Source organism: Pocillopora damicornis, chromosome 14 (assembly GCF_964200805.1).
Source record: "Pocillopora damicornis chromosome 14, jaPocDami1.2, whole genome shotgun sequence".
NCBI lineage: Eukaryota > Metazoa > Cnidaria > Anthozoa > Scleractinia > Pocilloporidae > Pocillopora > Pocillopora damicornis.
This window is the reverse complement of record NC_142683.1, coordinates 10,436,506-10,453,713: the sequence shown is the minus strand read 5'-3', so window position 1 is coordinate 10,453,713 and position 17,208 is coordinate 10,436,506. Positions and strand designations below refer to the sequence as shown.

The window sequence follows — 17,208 nt, the reverse complement described above, 5'->3', positions numbered from 1 at the left end:
TGCTGTTGACACTAGTGCACTTTGCAGAATCAGGTCATGAATATGCAGATGGGAGTGTTTTCCGAGTCACGTCCACTCAAACTGAACCTATGATTCAATTTCTTTTTTGTGAGAATACAAAACGAAGGAAAAAACTAATTCTTTTTCCATTTAAAATCCAGGTGTTTCACTTGAGCGGCATGCGCTTACCAGCTAAATTCCTAATCGAAAAACTCCACCGGAAGAACCAGAAAGTTGATATTCATTTGGATGGCGCACAAAACTGGGGAGCATTCAAACACGACCTTAAAGACATCAACTGTGACAGCTACAACGGAGGGAGTCACAAGTAGTTCCTTGGTCCCAAAGAGACGGGTATCTTGTACATGAAGAGAGAAAGTGTGCCCAATTTCTGGCCCAAAGATATTGGGTACAATGGCGGGATGCAGCCTCCGCCTACCTTCCCGGGTGACCCACTGCCAGATGATGCGTCCGGGTTTGAGATGGTTGGCCAACGGAACGATATCAACCTTATTGGGCTGCTGTATACCGTCGATCTGATGGATTTGATAGGCTTCGACAAAATCGAAAAGAGAGTCAAGTCATTGACTGAGCGACTAAGGGGCGGCTTGGACGAGGTTACGCGCGAACTCCACAATGTCTTCCTGGTCCTGACCATCAAATTTCGAGACGATGTCGGAACCGGAGGAGCACGCAGGCAAGGAAAGAGTCAAGAAGTAGAGCCAGTTAACCGAAAGTTATATATTCAGTGGCTTTGGTGTTAGCATCTCTCTCGGCTGAGAATGAAAATCGACAACTGGAAGATTTGCCACCAGCCGATTTTGGCGGTTCACCTGGAAGACTTCTTCTGTCGGTAAGGACAAAGTCAATAATTGAGTTTGCGCCAACGCACTATACGATTGTTATTCAGGGTTGCCGATTCATTTATTTTCATTCATCAGTAAAGTCGGCTATTCTTCTCAGTAAAGGGCAATTGTGTTTATATGATAAACAAAATAATACGTGGTTGCTTGTAGATATGGAGTTCCCTTCTCGTGTTCAACTCGACGAAAAATTCCATATCTACCTGCGCCAATGTATTATTCTGTATACGTTACCCAATACATGCTTTCCGCTAGATTTCAAAACCAAATTTTCCTAAACAAAAGTTCGGAAGACATGGACATGTTGATGTTAGCATAAACTAAATATCTTAGCAATAAACGATAGGGACACGTAAAATTTCTTGACTTATAAATAAATACAAATTGACCTCCTCTGTATATTAGAGAGTCAAGCCGACTCTAGTCCAACATCACCATATAGCGTAACTATTCCATTGGCTAAAAACAAGTGACTGAATCCTTACCTCTGCCATGGCAACAATTGTCATCACCCCCAAAATAGAAGTATTCCCTAATCATCGTAGAATAAAATACCCGAAAATACTTCGTTGCCTTTAATAAGCACTCCACAAGCGTAACTAACAGCATCGGAGTAAATAATTTTGCTATGAGAAAAATTGGTTCGAAAATTTCTTTAATGTCGAGAGTAGTGATATTTTCCCACCAAAATTTGACCTCTGCAAGGCAAGAAATGGCCCATTTCAAATTTCGTATCCCAATTGGGAGAAGCGGCTATGGATGTCGGACAGTGTCTAGTTATGATAGGGGCCAGTCTGCCCACAATAGGACTCATAGTCATAACTGATCATGAACCGAGGACGGAAGATAATAAATTAAACGTGCAGAAACGAAAAGTTTGGATTGGATATAGTCTATAATTGAACATGCCTTGTCAACTCTGCTTTGTTTAAGTAACACCAGGCCAGTCAAGTTTTTTGAACAGGGTTCGAATACTCTTTGATTCATTAATTAATGACAGAACCAGAAGGGCATAAATCACCTTTCATAAGATTAGAAGCGGGATCTAAATATACTTCACAATGAAAACATCAGGACACCCAATACTTAACCAGCGGCCTTAAAATTTTGGTAAAATATACTGAACAGTAGATAATCCAAACAGAAGAACATTAAACATGACGAAACGTTCTCTACCATCAGGGAACATCCACGATAAACTTGTCTATGATGAGGACAAATGTCTAAATGATGATAACGACTTTTAAAATCGAAGTTAAAAGCAAAAGGTCCCATAGAAAAATACTCCAATGCTCTCTTATGAGCCGCGTATTTGAAATTTAATTTGTAGAGATCTTGATTGATCGCCTAAGGATGAGCCTTTTTTCCTTGCCGCAAGGTTGAATACATACCGACAAAGGATTAATATTGTGTAATTGTTAGGAATAGACTTCTAAAAATTTTATCATCTTCAGGATGAGTTCAATGATAGCTTCTGTAACAAAATCACAGTTATCTAAACAAGAACGATTGTTCTTGCTCCAATATCTAGGTGGCGTAGTCAACAAGGGGATCTCACAACCATCGCGAATGTCAGACAGAATAAATTCAGAGGCTCCCAAGAGCTCCCATAGAGAATTATGGGATTTGAGGCGACATTGAACGGAATGAGAGTCAGAGGTTGAACAGGCTGCTTCTCCCTTACTGAAATAGTACCATTGTACCTCAGTTAATTGATTTTCATCAGAAGACTCGTCTTCGTCGCCATCATTTCCCATTAGTTCCAGCTGTGCTGAATTTTACAGACTGGCTATCGATAAAAGCTTCTCAGTAGAAAGCTGAACTGGGCTGTTTGAAGGTGCTCGTACATTGTGAGCTCCAGAGTCCCCCATGGGCACAGGTGAACTACGAGTCGGACGGATGAGGTGTTCGATAGCCTTTTGCAAACAGATACCGAACAAAATTTGCGTTCAGCAATTTAGCAAAAACAATAAAATTTATTCTAACCGTAGGTGCTATCTTAAACCTGAAACCTAGGGTGAACAGTCTTTGTATACGACCTCCTTAAATACTCGGTCAGATAACGAACAATAGCCCATAATTAAAAGATGTAAGAAATTCCTGTCAAGATATGCAAAGCGGAAAAATGCACATACAAAACTGTGCCCTCTAAAAGAAAGGAAATTTGTTTTCATCCTCCCTCACACACTCGTCCGAATGAAAAATATTTTCCTCCTAATTCGTAAAGAATACAAGATAACACAGAGAAAATAAAAGAAGTACTTAAAGTCTTAAACTCTCATCTCGCAGTAAAATTCAAAGAAAGTTAAACAGATGTTGCTTGATTTGAAAAAAGCTTGAAAGGTTAGTGACTATACCCACAAAATGTTATGCAGTAGTGATAGCTCAAGTTCACGTTTTTACGGATTAAAAAAAATTCATTAACCGGGAATTCCATTGAGACCTATCGTCTCTTTTGTTGATTCTCGGACTTATGCAATTTCTAGTTATCTTGCGAGAATTTTGTCGCCTGCTGTCGGGAATACTGATTTTATTGTAAAAAGTTCTTACGAATATGCGGATTTCATAAGAGATAAAACTCCTAACGCTGGTGAAGAATTAGTATCTTTTCAAATTCTCAGTTGATCTTGCCGTTCAAGTTACGTAGGAGAGACTCAGAGGAGACGCCCTCCTGGAACAAAGAACTTCTTTGCCTGTGGAGGATAAAATTCATCTGCTGCCATTTTGCCTTAAACCACACAATTTGCATACAACAACACCTACTATCGACAGGTTCTTGGTAAAGTGGTCTTCATTTGCAAAAAAGAAAATTCAGCATTGACGGAACACACATGCCTCACTAACCATACAATCGGGTGGGATAAGTCTAAAATAATCACCACTCATCGACGTTACCACCAGCACCTTTGTTTGGAAGCCTAGCATGTCAACTCCGCCCCCGCTCCTTTAAATCGTGGTGATGACGGCTTATTACCTGACGCCTATTTAAACCTCGTCAGAAAAAAGGGCAGCTAATTAGTAGGCTTGGAAAAGGACCTCTTATTGCAGCCATAAGATCACCCCTGATGAAGGCACTAGACACGAGTGTAAAAACGTTGGGTCTACGAATTGCAACTTCTCGGTTGCATTCATTAAATCTTTAAACCAGAGTAAAATCAAACCATGTCCAAGAATAAATTGGTTGAATGAAAAGCGCCCGTTGATACTGTGGAAATTAAGAGTGCTGATTTGAGAGATAAATTTTTGTTCTGCAGTTTTGCGGGTTTCCAAACTGCCTAGATGTAGGGAATGCTGCTTAGAATGATTAGGGAGATTAAAGTGTCAGACGACTGGTTTGGATGCTCTTGACATTTCTTTTTAGGTCGCGAAGGTGTTCTCGGAATCGGTCACCTAGTCGTCTTCCTGTTTCCCCAATGTGTAACTTTGGTAATAAGTGCAAGTTATGCAGTAAATGACATTGGCGAAGGTACACGAAAAGTGATCAGTGATCTTAACTGATCTCTTGGGTTCCGACATTTTCTCTACGTTACGAATGAAAGGACAAGTTTTGCATCGTGAGCGAGCGCATTTGAAAGTTCCAGTTTGGTCATTGGTTTGAAATGAACTTCTGACCAAAAAGTAGCCTGTTTTTGTCGCGTTTGAATGAAATTAGTGAAGGTTGCGAAAAGATAGTACCAGTCTCTGCATCGTTTTGAAGCAATTGAAAGTTTTCAAGAATAATAGATTTAACTGCGTGGTTGTGAGAGAAACAGGATAGTCATGTTTATCGAAAAAATAGCACATTGCCCCTGATTTTTCGGAAAAGTCAGAGTCGTCACTACATAAACGACGAAGGCTGAGAAACTGTGAAAAAGGTATGGATGCGAGGATGGATGGGAAGATGAATAAAACAAGTAATTGTGGGAGTCTGTAGGTTTGCACTAAAACACTAGTGTATGGACCGTTGCCTTCAAATGCCGGAAATTTCCCAGGTATATTGCAGAGCCGTGTGAAAGGAATCGACGGAGATTATAAATTGAGTGAGCTCCTCTCTGGTAGAGGAGGAAGCGCCGATGCAGTCGTCAATGTAGCGACAATGGAGTTCAGATTTGGGGCCATGGTATTAACTAAAAAGCCTATGAAGAATTGTCTTCGGCTGATAACCTGTACCTCGACCTTGAATATTCTGAATACCACAAAAGTAATTGCTTATCAAGCTAATGATTGGACAAAAGTCTATTTCTTTTTTTATTTAGATAATTATTTTACGCTCAAACAAATACTTTGCTCCATAGGCCTTTACGGACATGAAATTTCAGTAAACGACCTTGCACTGAGAATGGTAAATGCCTTGCCAATCAATCATCGACCTTACAAAATAGTGATGCCAAAGGAGAGTGACTTGTCAGCAGCTGATTGGTGATAACAAGCACATGTAAAAAAAATACCGTAATTTTACACGTTTGCTGTTAAGGCTTTTCTCAAGGCTGAAAATCATTGCAAAGCACCGCACTTCGTATAATAGAAGCTTTCATCAGACAAGTGTTATGACATTTTGCATTTTGTTCCTCTATATAGAATGGATGAGAAGCAGTTGAAAGCAAGTTTAATGAAGTATTTTGGAGAAATAGCAGCAAAAGTAACCAAAGAAACAACCGAAGATGAAATCAAACGTATCTATGCTGCACGGTCAGCAACATATGACGAGGTACTCTAAAATAGTAAAGCAATAAAAATGCGGGTCTAAGGGACGATGCGGCACATTGCCGTTTGACCCACCGGACACCTAATCCATTATTCACGGTTGCGTTTCGTGAATGTTCCGGTACTACCGGAGGGAATGATTGTGCAGTCTTAGTTCAAAACTAATTTAGTTTACTTTGTTCCCCAATATTTTCATTGTTAAGTTCAAACTTTTTAAAGCAAAATCTCGATTTTGATTGAAAACAGATCAGCTTTTCGGGTCCGTAAAGTTACAGGAGCTCTCGAAGAAAAGGGGCTCAAGGCGACACCAGACTTGTGTCGTATTTATCGGACATCTTATCTTTATAACTGGCTTGGATTTTCTCATCATATAGGAACATTCGGCGGCGCGCACTTCATATTTCAAGCCACTGGCCGAATCTTTGCATAATGCCCTTAAAGAAGTTTACCAGGACAAACCAGTGGATCAGATCAAAATCATTGACGCTGGAGCTGGTACAGGTCTGATTGAAGTTGAGCTCAAGAAACTCGGATACACCAATCTATGTGCTCTGGACATCTCAGCTGAGATGTTAAGGGAAGCAAAGAAGAAAGAGGTCTATACTGAATTCATCTGCACGTCTTTGAACGGGCAGTCGATACCTCAGATTAAATCAGGGCAATTTGATGCTTTGATTTGTGGTGGGGCGCTCATTACAGGGCGTATCGGTTCATCTGCTTTCGTGGAGATGATAAGAATGGTTCAAACTGGTAGGCATGTCTTAGGAGTTTACCGAGGCACAGATGTATTTGACCTTCCCATGTCCGCGGGGAGTCTGTTCTGTGACTAATTGTTGGACTTAACACTAAAGAATCATTTGGTCGCGGTTCCAAATCATCTGTGGTTGAAGAAATTTGCTCACAATGTTTTGAATATTTTATGCGCCATATTAAAAAAAAAAAAAACCAACTACAACAAAAACGGACACTAGCCTTTAAACATCATATTTTGATAAAGCTTTAAGGAAATAATTTCTTTTCTAACAAAAATGGAGAAAAGTATGATTTTAGATTAAGGACCTAACAGGATTGTAAAAATGGAAATACATGCACAATCTTCTCGCTAGTTTTTTGCTTGCTTGTTTTTGTTTTTTGAAAACTCGAACCGTGAGATAGATCAGGCGATGAAGTAACACCCTTAACATCTGGCATCTGACCCGTAAATCTTCTTCTAGGGTCAAATCTTCTCTCTGCAAATTTGCTTAAAGATTTTTTTTCACTGGTCTCTTTAACTTCTCTTTGGATGATGCTACAGGTTATAGGTTAACCAACTCTTTGAGTTAAATCTAATAAATACATGGACAAATAGGAAAAAAAATAATGGAAATTTCCTATGATAAAACCTTACAAGATGCGCACTAAATTCCGAACTTCTTTGCAGATGGCGTCCTCTGTTTCAACATTATGAAAGAAGTTTAGAACACTATCAAGAAATGATGACAGAGCTGGAAAAAGCTGGGAAATGGATATGCATGTCCAAAGAGTCTTCACCTTTCTATGCAGCCGAGGACATGCCAAGTGAATGCTGGGGGTTCGTTTACAAAGTTTTGAAAAGCAAGAAACACGTACCATGCCAGTTAAACTCATCTAAGCCATACTGGATAGCACTCTTCTGACTGACTTAAACATCAGTTATAATGCTCTTATGGAGTTTTAATGTTAAAAAAGCAAGTATATGAAATAAATCAAATTGCTTTAACGACATTGTCCTGACGTTGTACTTAAGTTTTTGCACGTGCCGGTGGGCGGCGAGCCCGCGGCCATTTCAAATATTCTTTTAAGGTTTGCCTTTCGTTTCCTGATATGTTTAATACTCGTGCGTTTTTCGGCATCGAAGAGTTCTCTATTTTGAAAACAGAGCCATTTCTAATTTCGGTTTTTCTTCACTCGACACCGGAAAGCTGTAAAATATGAGCTATCGCGTGAAATTTTATTCCCTGAGCATAAGAAAAAATGTGTTGAGATAAATGTTAGCGATTTAAAAATCCGTAACTAGTCACTTTAGAAACTAAACAAGACGGCAACTGTTTGCATTACTTTGCATGATAGCCGCCATGTTGTTGCCTCTTGCATGGACGTCAACTTGGCGCTCCCATGATGCTGAGCGCTATAAATTACGTCAGACATTTTGGCTAATAACTCATCAGCGGAAATCCGTACAGAACTGAAACATGGGAAATATTCTATAAGAGCTCACTCTCTATAGCAATCGAATTATGAAGACAACGATGGAGTACATAATGACCAGCTCACAGTTGGCTTGTTAGCTCAGTTGGTATACCAGGTTTTGTTTACTAAGGCTTATTATTTTTAGCAGGTATTTAGCTTTTCAATGAGTATCAGCCAAAGGCCCGATCTCCGTGACTTAAATGTAAGAGATTTCGATCTTCACAACAACAAAAAAGCTCAGCAGCAGAGTGACGTCTTTTTACTTTTCCCTTACCCTACCCCCAAAAAAATAACTTTCCATTGTATGATTTGGATTGCGTGGCGACTCTCCGTGTACAAAACTGCGTTGACTGCAACGTATGTGTAGAGCCAATTTTAAAAGCATCGATCAGATCTACTGCACCACAAACCGAACAACACTCAGTCAACTGAACCGCTGGATAAGATGCCACAGTACAGAAAGATGTCAAACGTTTTACAACGAAGGTTGGTGACAGTTCGTAGATTGACAGACAGTTTCATCGGACGTTAGAAATACGATGAGCGACGAGATAACCACAGTAAAATGGTCTTTAGATCTTTCTTCTACGGCAAATGAGGTTAGAGCATTTGGAAATGTGTACCCATTGTGTTTACAAAAATCGTTTTGTGAGGTCTTATGAGGTTGAAAAAGAAGATTTAAGTGTTAAAAAGATGAGATTGTGATTCGTTTTTGAATGCGAAGCCCTCGAACTTGTGCAATAATTTGTAGCTAAAAATGACGATTTTAACGTTATTTTGTCATTTGTATTTTTCTCTGAAATAAAAAGATATTTTGCCAAAAAAAGTATCCAGTGATTTTTGTTATAGTCTAGCCTATCTAATATTAAAATAAGAAATAAATCGAATTTTTCACCCTTGCCGCGAAATTTAGAATTTGTCTGATTTTTACAGACAAGTGCTCTTAAAAGCTTAAGCTCACTACCATAGTTTAAAATTGATGGGAGGTAAGAGAACAGTTGAGGGTATGGAATGCACCAATAACATTTGAGGAATATGTGATGGTTCCTACAACCTAAGATAAAGTAGTCCTGTTGGCTTGGAGGCTTATCAGGAGGTTAAATTCTTACCTGTCGTTGTAAAGTTAAATGGATATTCCATTCTGAAAGCAAAGAACAGAATGATGTATAAACTGGAATTTTGGAATGTAGAATAAAGTATAAATTGATTAGGTCGTCAATCAGTAATCAGTTGACAGAGACGAACACGATTCTCTGCAAAATTGACTGGAGAGCAAAGGATGATGGGAGGTGAAGCTTTACAGACCTAGTAACAGTATTTTTCCCTTGAAGCCTCTTTTAAAAGGGTCAATGAGTCTCCGAAAATTTTTTTCCACCTCACCTTACATTGAATGGCATCCAGCATATTGCAATAGCTGACACGACAGCAGAGTGGCTTGAGCGATTTTTTTTCTTTTTGGCGCGTTGTTCAATTCTTTTGTTGGCAGATGGCTCTCAAGGAATCTTGTGGGACAGACGACCACGAGGTGGGAGTCCGGTTTGCTTATCACGAGTGTGATTGCAGACAGAGTTGGACGATAAGAATTCCTCTTGCCAATTAATCATTACCAGCGTAAACAAAACATAAAAGCACCAGTCACGTGTCTGTCAGGCAGGATGGCTGGTTCATTCCAAGCTCCGCTATTTCTCTTAATTTTGGCTCTTTACATTAACAGTGAATTGGTTTATTTAACTGGCACATTTATCTACGACGATGAACTCCTGGAAAAGTCAGCTCTTGGCTTTAGGGTTTAATAGAACATTTTGCAGGCTAAGTAGAATTAGTAGAGAGGCCATCTTAAATTCTCCCAACTCAAAATATGGGTACCTATGTAGCCTTCTTTTTTACTTTGTGGTGACGTTAGCACTCACCCAGGACTCAATCGGAAATAACCATGTGGCTTGTGTTTTAAACCAATCAAATCTAATCAACGCGGAGTGCATTGCATTGTTGGATACACCTATTTCTTCATTAGAGGCATCAAATTCCTTTGGAATGCTATCAAACCTGACTTCACCGATAAAGCAATCTACGCCCATGAGTAGGCTTGCAACCACTTCTCATACTGTCAAGAGACCTCAACATCACCAAAATTTGCGTATTTATGACATCAATTTTCAGAGCATTAGGAACAAACACAGTAAACTTCAGGCTTTTTTGGAAAATGAAAACCCAGATGTTATTATGGGAACAGAGACCTGGCTTAATTCTCACATTCCAACAACTCCAAAAGGATAGACCAGATGGGTATGGAGGGGTTTTAGTTGCAGTCAAAGATCTGACATGTCAAGAACTTGGCGACCTTTCCTCTTATAGTGAGCTAATCTGGGCTAAGATATTACTCGCGAATAAGAAACATGTATACGTTATTGCCTTTTGTAATCCTAATAGCTCACTTGAGGCATTAAATGGACTTAACTCCTCCTTCTCCAAATTACAGAAGAAGTCAGGGAACTCTTTAATGCTTCTTGATGGTGATTTTAACCTTGGAGGAGACATGTGCTGGGGAAGCAATACTATTGCAATAAACAGTCAATACTCTACTGCCTGTGAGAAATTGAAAGCACCTGGAAGATCTTGATGTGCTTAGTAATTTTCAACATGGTTTCCACAAGCAGAGGAATTGTGAAACCCAACTTATAAAGGCAATACATGACCTAGTTAGTGCAAGGAACTCCAAGGAACAGGTTGATGCCTTTATATTTGATTTCTCTAAAGCTTTTGATAGAGTACCTCATCAGAGGCTGCTCTATAAGCTAAGTCATCATGAAATTCAGGGCGTCCTGGATCCAAATGTTTCTTACTAAGAGAACACAGAGGATAACCTTGGAGGGCGTTTTATCAAATCAGTGTTTTGTGACATCAGGAGTCTCTCAAGGCACGGTTTAGGGCCATTACTGTTTCTGATTTACATCAATGACTTTTCCTTACGTATTTCATCAACAATGAGATTGTTTGCAGATGACTTTTCCCTATATCATAGTATAAATAGTCCAGTTGAATGCCAAAACAGACAGAAAGATTTAGATGCCTTAACTAAATGGGAAAAAGATTGGCAAATGTCATTCAATGTTGATAAATGCCATACCAACTGCTTCTCCTCTAACAAATCTAATTTAGGTACAGCACATGTTCTTGATAATCATGTTCTAACTAAAGTCCACCACCATTCCTACTTAAGTGTGATACTTTCTGAAGACCCTAAATGGTCAGAGCATATTGCACATATGACATCAAGTGCCAAACAAACTCTTGGTATCATTAGGAGGAACTTTAGAAATGTCTCTGTAGACTGCAAATCCAAGTTTTGTAATAGTTTAGTTAGGCCTAAGATTAAATATGCAAATTGTGCCTGGTATCCATATTCACAAGAAGACATACATCGATATGATATGATCCAACGTTCAGCTGCTAGGCTTTGGTTCAGTAATTATTCCTAGGAACCAGGAGTAGTAACAGATATGCTAAATAAATTGGAGTGACCATCTCTTGAAGGAAGACGAATTCTCTCTCGATTATTGATGTTTCATCGGATTGTTTATTGCACTGTTGATATCGAAAGAGATTCGTTTCTTACTCCTTTACCTCGCACTTCAAGGAGTGGTAACTCCAAAACCTTCATAGGATCACATTCAAATTGCAATCAATATGCATACAGCTTTTTTCCGTAGTCAGTCAACCGATGGAAAAGACTTCCAGTGGACATTGTAAATATAGATGATAATTTAAAATTTAAGGCCGCACTGTGCGACCATCTTATCGAAACTGGGAAGTGGTTTTAAAAAATTTCTCTGATCACATATATATGTTTATTATTAGTGTTTATTTAGTATTTATTTATTTATTACTTTGTTGTATTTATATTGATGTGACTCGCTTTATCTATAATAATAAAGTAGAAGTAGAAGCACTTGGGAATGAAGCATGCATCGTTATCTAAAAAACTAATACCGTTGCTTGAAAGAGTTAGCCTCATTTTTTTACTAAACGAGTATCATTAAGTACTATTACTTTTCATTTGGAGCTACAAAAGTTCCATCTCAATTGTGATGGAATGGGAAATATAAAAGCTTGACAGGTTTGAAACCTGGCGGCTAAAATCCACTAGAATTCGTGGATGAATTTAATATTATCAATTGAGTTGATAACATAAATTGGCCACCGTAAAGAATTTAAAAGCTGACGTTTTGAGCGTTAGCCCTTTCGTCAGAGCGATTAGAGGAATTGTGGGTTGTGTGTTGGTTTATATGCAGAAAATGGAGCCATGCTATCGGTGGGAATATGGCGATGAGAAAACAAGAAAAAATTAGTTGAGTGACAAGTGCTCGGTTGATACCATGCGGATTAAGAGTGCCGATATGAAAGATGAATTTTTGATCCGGCTAAAGTTTTGCGGCTTTCCGAAATGCCTAGATGTAAGGAAAGGTCGTAAACTGCCATATGCTGCTTAGAATGATTAGGGAGATTAAAGTGTCTAGCAACCGGTTTGGGTGCGTCCTTGTCATTTCTTTCTACGTCGTGAAGGTGTTCTCGGAATCGGTCACCTAATCGTCTTCTTGTTCCGCCAATGTATAACGTTTTGCAATAAGTGCAACTTATGCAGTAGATGACATTGGCAAGGGTGCACGCGAATTGATCGGTAATTTTAATGGATCTTTAAGTTCCCTATATTTTCTGTACGTTATGAATGAAAGGACAAGCTTCGCATCGTGAGCGAGCGCATTTCAAAGTTCTGGGTTAGTCATTAGTTTGAAATGAATCTGTGACCAAAAAGTTGCCTATGTTTTTGTCACGTTTGAGTGAAATTAGAGGAGGTAGCGAAAAGATAGTACCAGTCTCAGAATCGTTTTGAAGTAATTTAAAGTTTTCAAGAACGATAGAGTTAACTGCGTGGTTGTGAGGGTAAAATATGTGAGTGTATGAAACGCGATCAGTATTTTTCTTCTCAGCCGTTTGTATATGAACTCTCATATTCAAAATAAACAATGGACAGAAATTAAAAGATTGCCGCTAATTAAAATTTTCCCTGAAAATGGCCAATATGATAAGTGATCAAAGCGAGTAAGTTTTTAAAGAAGCCGTGGTGCGGCTTCGGTGGGAGAGTTTAGCAGAGTAATTTAGTAGTATCAACTGAGTTGATAACGTAAATTGGCCACCGTAAAGAGTTCAAAGCTGACGTTTCGAGCGTTAACCCTTCGTCAGAGCGAATTCAGTTGATAATACTAAATCACCCTGTTAAGGAAACACCTGCTGCTCGTCAGAGACTGTTCCTTCCAGTGCCTCTTAAAAATAAATAAAATAAATCATTTATAAAAATGAAAATTTGTCAATATTATGTTGCCTTGACAATCTATTTTTGTAAGATTTACACTGGTACGTGATATTCGTCAATTATGTATTGCGAAGTTGCAAAGGAAAGTAAAAACAGGACTGTATTGTTTCGCTTTCTGCTGTTAACGAGGACGGTAAGCATTTTTTTTATTTTTTTTATTTTCCATTTTCCACTCTAGTAGCTGTCTGTCTTGCTCACAAGAAGCGTTCCATTATAAGACACCACATGCTAAAGTAACTGACCTAACTATCCGTAACGTGATGGAAAAAATATGTCTTCAAAGAATTTTTCAAAATTCTCCTGATTAGATAAGTATCATCTAGAACTAAGAGAAATCTATCAGACTACTAGCTTTATCAAAGTTCGGCCGTAAGTTACGTACCGGAAACTGTTTTCGGATTTGAACAACTTTATTTATAACAGCAAAGATTTCGATGGGTTTATTTCAGTTGCAGCAAATGTAAGGTGAAACGAAAAAAATTCAGGCTGCAGTCATGTTACCCCTTTTATCTGCGCCATTCTCCAGCATTGGATACCATCCACTCAGCTTTGTCTTGAAAAACAATTAACCTTGCTTTAGCCATAACCGTGCAAACCACTTGCGTTGAAGGGTTTTTGGGATGAATTTGGTTAAATCTTAAGCTTTATTTTGGTGAACCAATAATCGTATCAAAATCAGTTTGGAAAGCTCCTCTTCACATCAACAAATTTTTTAAATCGCATCTGAGGTTTGATATTTGCCTTGCTTCTTCCATGAATCCATTTTAATTAAAATTTCGACACCTACTTTAATTTGATGTTGTCGCCCTAAAAATTACGCAGGCTTATAATAGTTAGAGGTCCGAGGTCCGTCAGGCGAGTCAAAATAATTCGGCGAAAAAAAAATTGATGTTAAATTCGACGTGGCTAAGCCTTAGGCTATTTTTGAGGAAAATTTCAGCCCTGATACAGCGAATATGGAGGAAGTTTTTAATTTTCGTTGCGGTTACCGGGCTGTCGCGCTTGTGTGGAAATTTCCTCTTTAACACAATATCTCGGTAATTTGTGTGGTAATAAACGTGTGATAACAAATTTATATTGATAATACAATAATTTCCATTTTTTTACCGGGTAGTTCTTTCTTTTGACGGCATTAAAGATCCCCATACAGTCAAAAATGAATTCAAAGTTCTGGCTGACAGTTATGTTTCTCACATCCCGGATTGGTATACTTGACGCTATTGGCCAATGTCATTTGGCGGAATACTCCATTGGTGGAATGTTCCTGAGAGGTCACACGATTAAAACATATCGGGTAGGACTCCCTGAGGACTGCTACTTCAAGTGCTTAGAAGAACTCATTTGTCAAAGCTACAACTACGTCCGCGGCCAAAACCTTTGCGAATTGAACAAGCGCACCAAGGAAGCAAGACCTGAAGACTTTGTGCCCGACTGGAAGAGATTTTACGTAGGGCGCGTCACTCATAGAGGTACATTTTGAGATTAAACTTTTTAAATATTCTTTACGAGATCCTCCATTCTACAATGACTGATGCGATTTCATATGCGAGTCTCAGAACGGTGGGCTTTTTTAAATCTTCTTTATTAGTAATAATAATATACAGGGGTGTAGCTAGGTGGGGTGTGGGGAGAGGAAGGGATCTTAAGGTGGGAGGGAAGAAGACTCCTAAAGTAAGTGGACGGAGGGAGGTCCTAAGGTGCCCGTGACTGACCTTTGTGGGAAAGTTTGTTGTTTGTTTGCTTGTTTTGACGTTAATCGCAGGCAAATCTCATAATTCAGGTTTGAGAAAACGCGCAAATCCCAAGAGTCTAGGTCCTAATGCTAGATGCCCCATTTGTTGGTCCTTCTCGCCTCATGACCACGAGTCAGTGGTATAAGCCACTTAGCATAAGTCATGTGGAAATTAGTAACTGTGTATCCTCCCCTTTAAAAAATCCCAGCGGCGCCCCAGTCATCGTTAGTGATAACGTCAAGGTATTTGTTACTCTCACCTTTGTCGTTATCGTTTCGTATCTTCAGTATTATTTCTGTTTCCCTTATCATTTCAGGCTTTATAAATAAGGAGAGGTTGTCCATTTAGCAAAGAATATAGATTCAAATTTCAGCATTTCAGCGGCCTGGGTAGTAGGAAAAAGTCAAAGTGGATTTTTTTAACGCTGAATGTGAAATTGATACTCATAACTGTTCTCTTAATTCATAAGCGGCAACGTTCAGAATACGTGGTTATGATAGTAATCATATTTTGTCTTTTTCTTGACACAGTTCCTCTCGGAACCATTAGAGAGCTTCCAGCAGAATCGTGCTATGAGATCACAGCGAGCGAAGGAAATGAGGTGGTTAAGAGGAAATACTGGATATACTCTGATGGGAATAGTGGGGCCATCGAGGCCTACTGTGAAGGTAAAATTAGTTTGATCCCACTGCCTTCTTGATCATGATTTTTAAATTCATGTAAAAATTTCCAGAAACGTCCTCTTCTACTCAATTGGTAGCAATAAGCTTCCTTTTCAAATTTAGTTATTGCAAGAAAGAATAAAGCAAGAAGTTGAAGATCTGTCACGGGCGAGAGATAAGGAAAACGTTGAATCCCTCATGACATTAGAATCCGAAGTTCTTCCTCTTTTACTTTTGCTCTTTAGCAACTTCCTTGCGGAGGACTCATAGGAGGGTGGGTCAGGGGACTGGGTAAGACCCTGGGCCATTCTTTGCGTTCCTATGTGACAAATGGCCCAGCATATTCCGAGGATATGCAATGTCAAAGTCTGAGTCCTCCGTGACGAGTCGAACTCTTGCAATTGTCAATTAGACACTGCAGTGTTCTCAAGAAAAAGGGTAATAATCAAAATACATTTGAAATCCAGTCATAAAAGAAGAGATCACCTGTTTGAGTTGAGGCTGCTTGTAATCGGATTGGTGAAACTGAACAATTATACAAAAATTGATAAAAGTAACAGAGCAGTTACTTCCATATATCCCATTTTAGATGGCTGGCAAAAAATTAATGGCGAAAAGCCTGTCTGCTTTGGAGCCAAAGATAACGACTATGGTGCCTTCAACATAACAAAGAGTGGACGAGTGAAGGCAATGAAGCTTATTCACAAGTCAGGGTCGGTGCACTGCAATCCTTCAACTGGCGCATCTTATTGGGGCTGCACAAATTCGTTTCATTATAAAGATAAGTTAATGACAATCGTCACAGATGACAGCAATAACGCCATTCTGCCTCCCGTTAAGGACATCGAAAGATTAAAGCCCGGTAATTCTCACCCATGTGGTATCAAAAAACACTTTTACAGTCTTGATGGCGCCAGCCTTAATTCACCACAGCTCACTTTTCGCAACCTTTCAAATCCATTCTCTGTGTCACGCGGTCAAGAGATGCGGATATGGTATGGACAGGATTGGAAAGACTGCTCGGAAAATGACGGTAACAAGGGCAAAACCTGTGTTGATGTGTACGCATGGTATGTTTAAAAACCAAACTAGACGGTACTCTTGGCTTATCTGACATTCACAAGAATGACTGAGATCAAATCAAACGCTTCTCAAAGGACTTTGATGGCAAATAACAACCTCATCATATGTTCATATCGTTCATATAGTAAAACCTCTGTTAAAATGTAAGGACGAATATGTCTGTAAAATTGGATGCCTGAGCCCTCTATTTATCTCTGGATTCGTGCTTAAACGATCACGATCCGCCAGAGATATGATTATCGATCATAGTAAGTCTTAAATAGTTAGAACATCGATCGATTGTTAAAGGACTTGCGTCAGTTTGGTGTAATAGGATTCTCAACAATTTGTAGTTCAATGGAGATAGAAATGTTCATTTTAATAAACATACAACTAGTCAAACCAGATAGTTAACTATCAGGAAACTCAGTGTGAATTCTAACGTCTAACACTATCACAACCGTTGAGCGATGGTAACCTTAAAAAAAACCCTGAACCAGAATTAACCAACACACTTCAGAACACTTCATATAATTTTGAATCTTTGATCGGTCACGTGCGAAAATTATTTTGTGCGTATGACATGCGCGCATGATGTGCGAGTATCAGCATATGTTTACAATTAT

General features: G+C 39.0%; 2 protein-coding genes and 1 pseudogene across 2 annotated transcripts; 2 read left to right on the top strand and 1 right to left on the bottom strand.

Annotated features, from left to right (window-relative positions):
* Nucleotides 1–3,867: 3,867 nt before the first annotated feature.
* Nucleotides 3,868–12,764, bottom strand: LOC149034372 (uncharacterized; annotated as a pseudogene).
* Nucleotides 5,422–7,201, top strand: LOC113673307 (methyltransferase-like protein 27). The gene is given in 4 exon segments (XM_027189698.2): nucleotides 5,422–5,550; nucleotides 5,921–6,296; nucleotides 6,967–6,990; nucleotides 6,993–7,201. Coding segments are annotated over 4 exon segments (738 nt in total).
* Nucleotides 12,765–13,181: 417 nt separating the features above from the next.
* LOC113673314 (uncharacterized) lies at nucleotides 13,182–17,007 on the top strand. Its single transcript, XM_089194681.1, has 4 exons — nucleotides 13,182–13,258; nucleotides 14,240–14,594; nucleotides 15,389–15,526; nucleotides 16,110–17,007. Exons 1-4 carry the CDS (start codon nucleotides 13,187–13,189, stop codon nucleotides 16,598–16,600), a joined length of 1,056 nt encoding a protein of 351 aa, XP_089050807.1. The 5' UTR covers nucleotides 13,182–13,186; the 3' UTR covers nucleotides 16,601–17,007.
* Nucleotides 17,008–17,208: the final 201 nt, after the last annotated feature.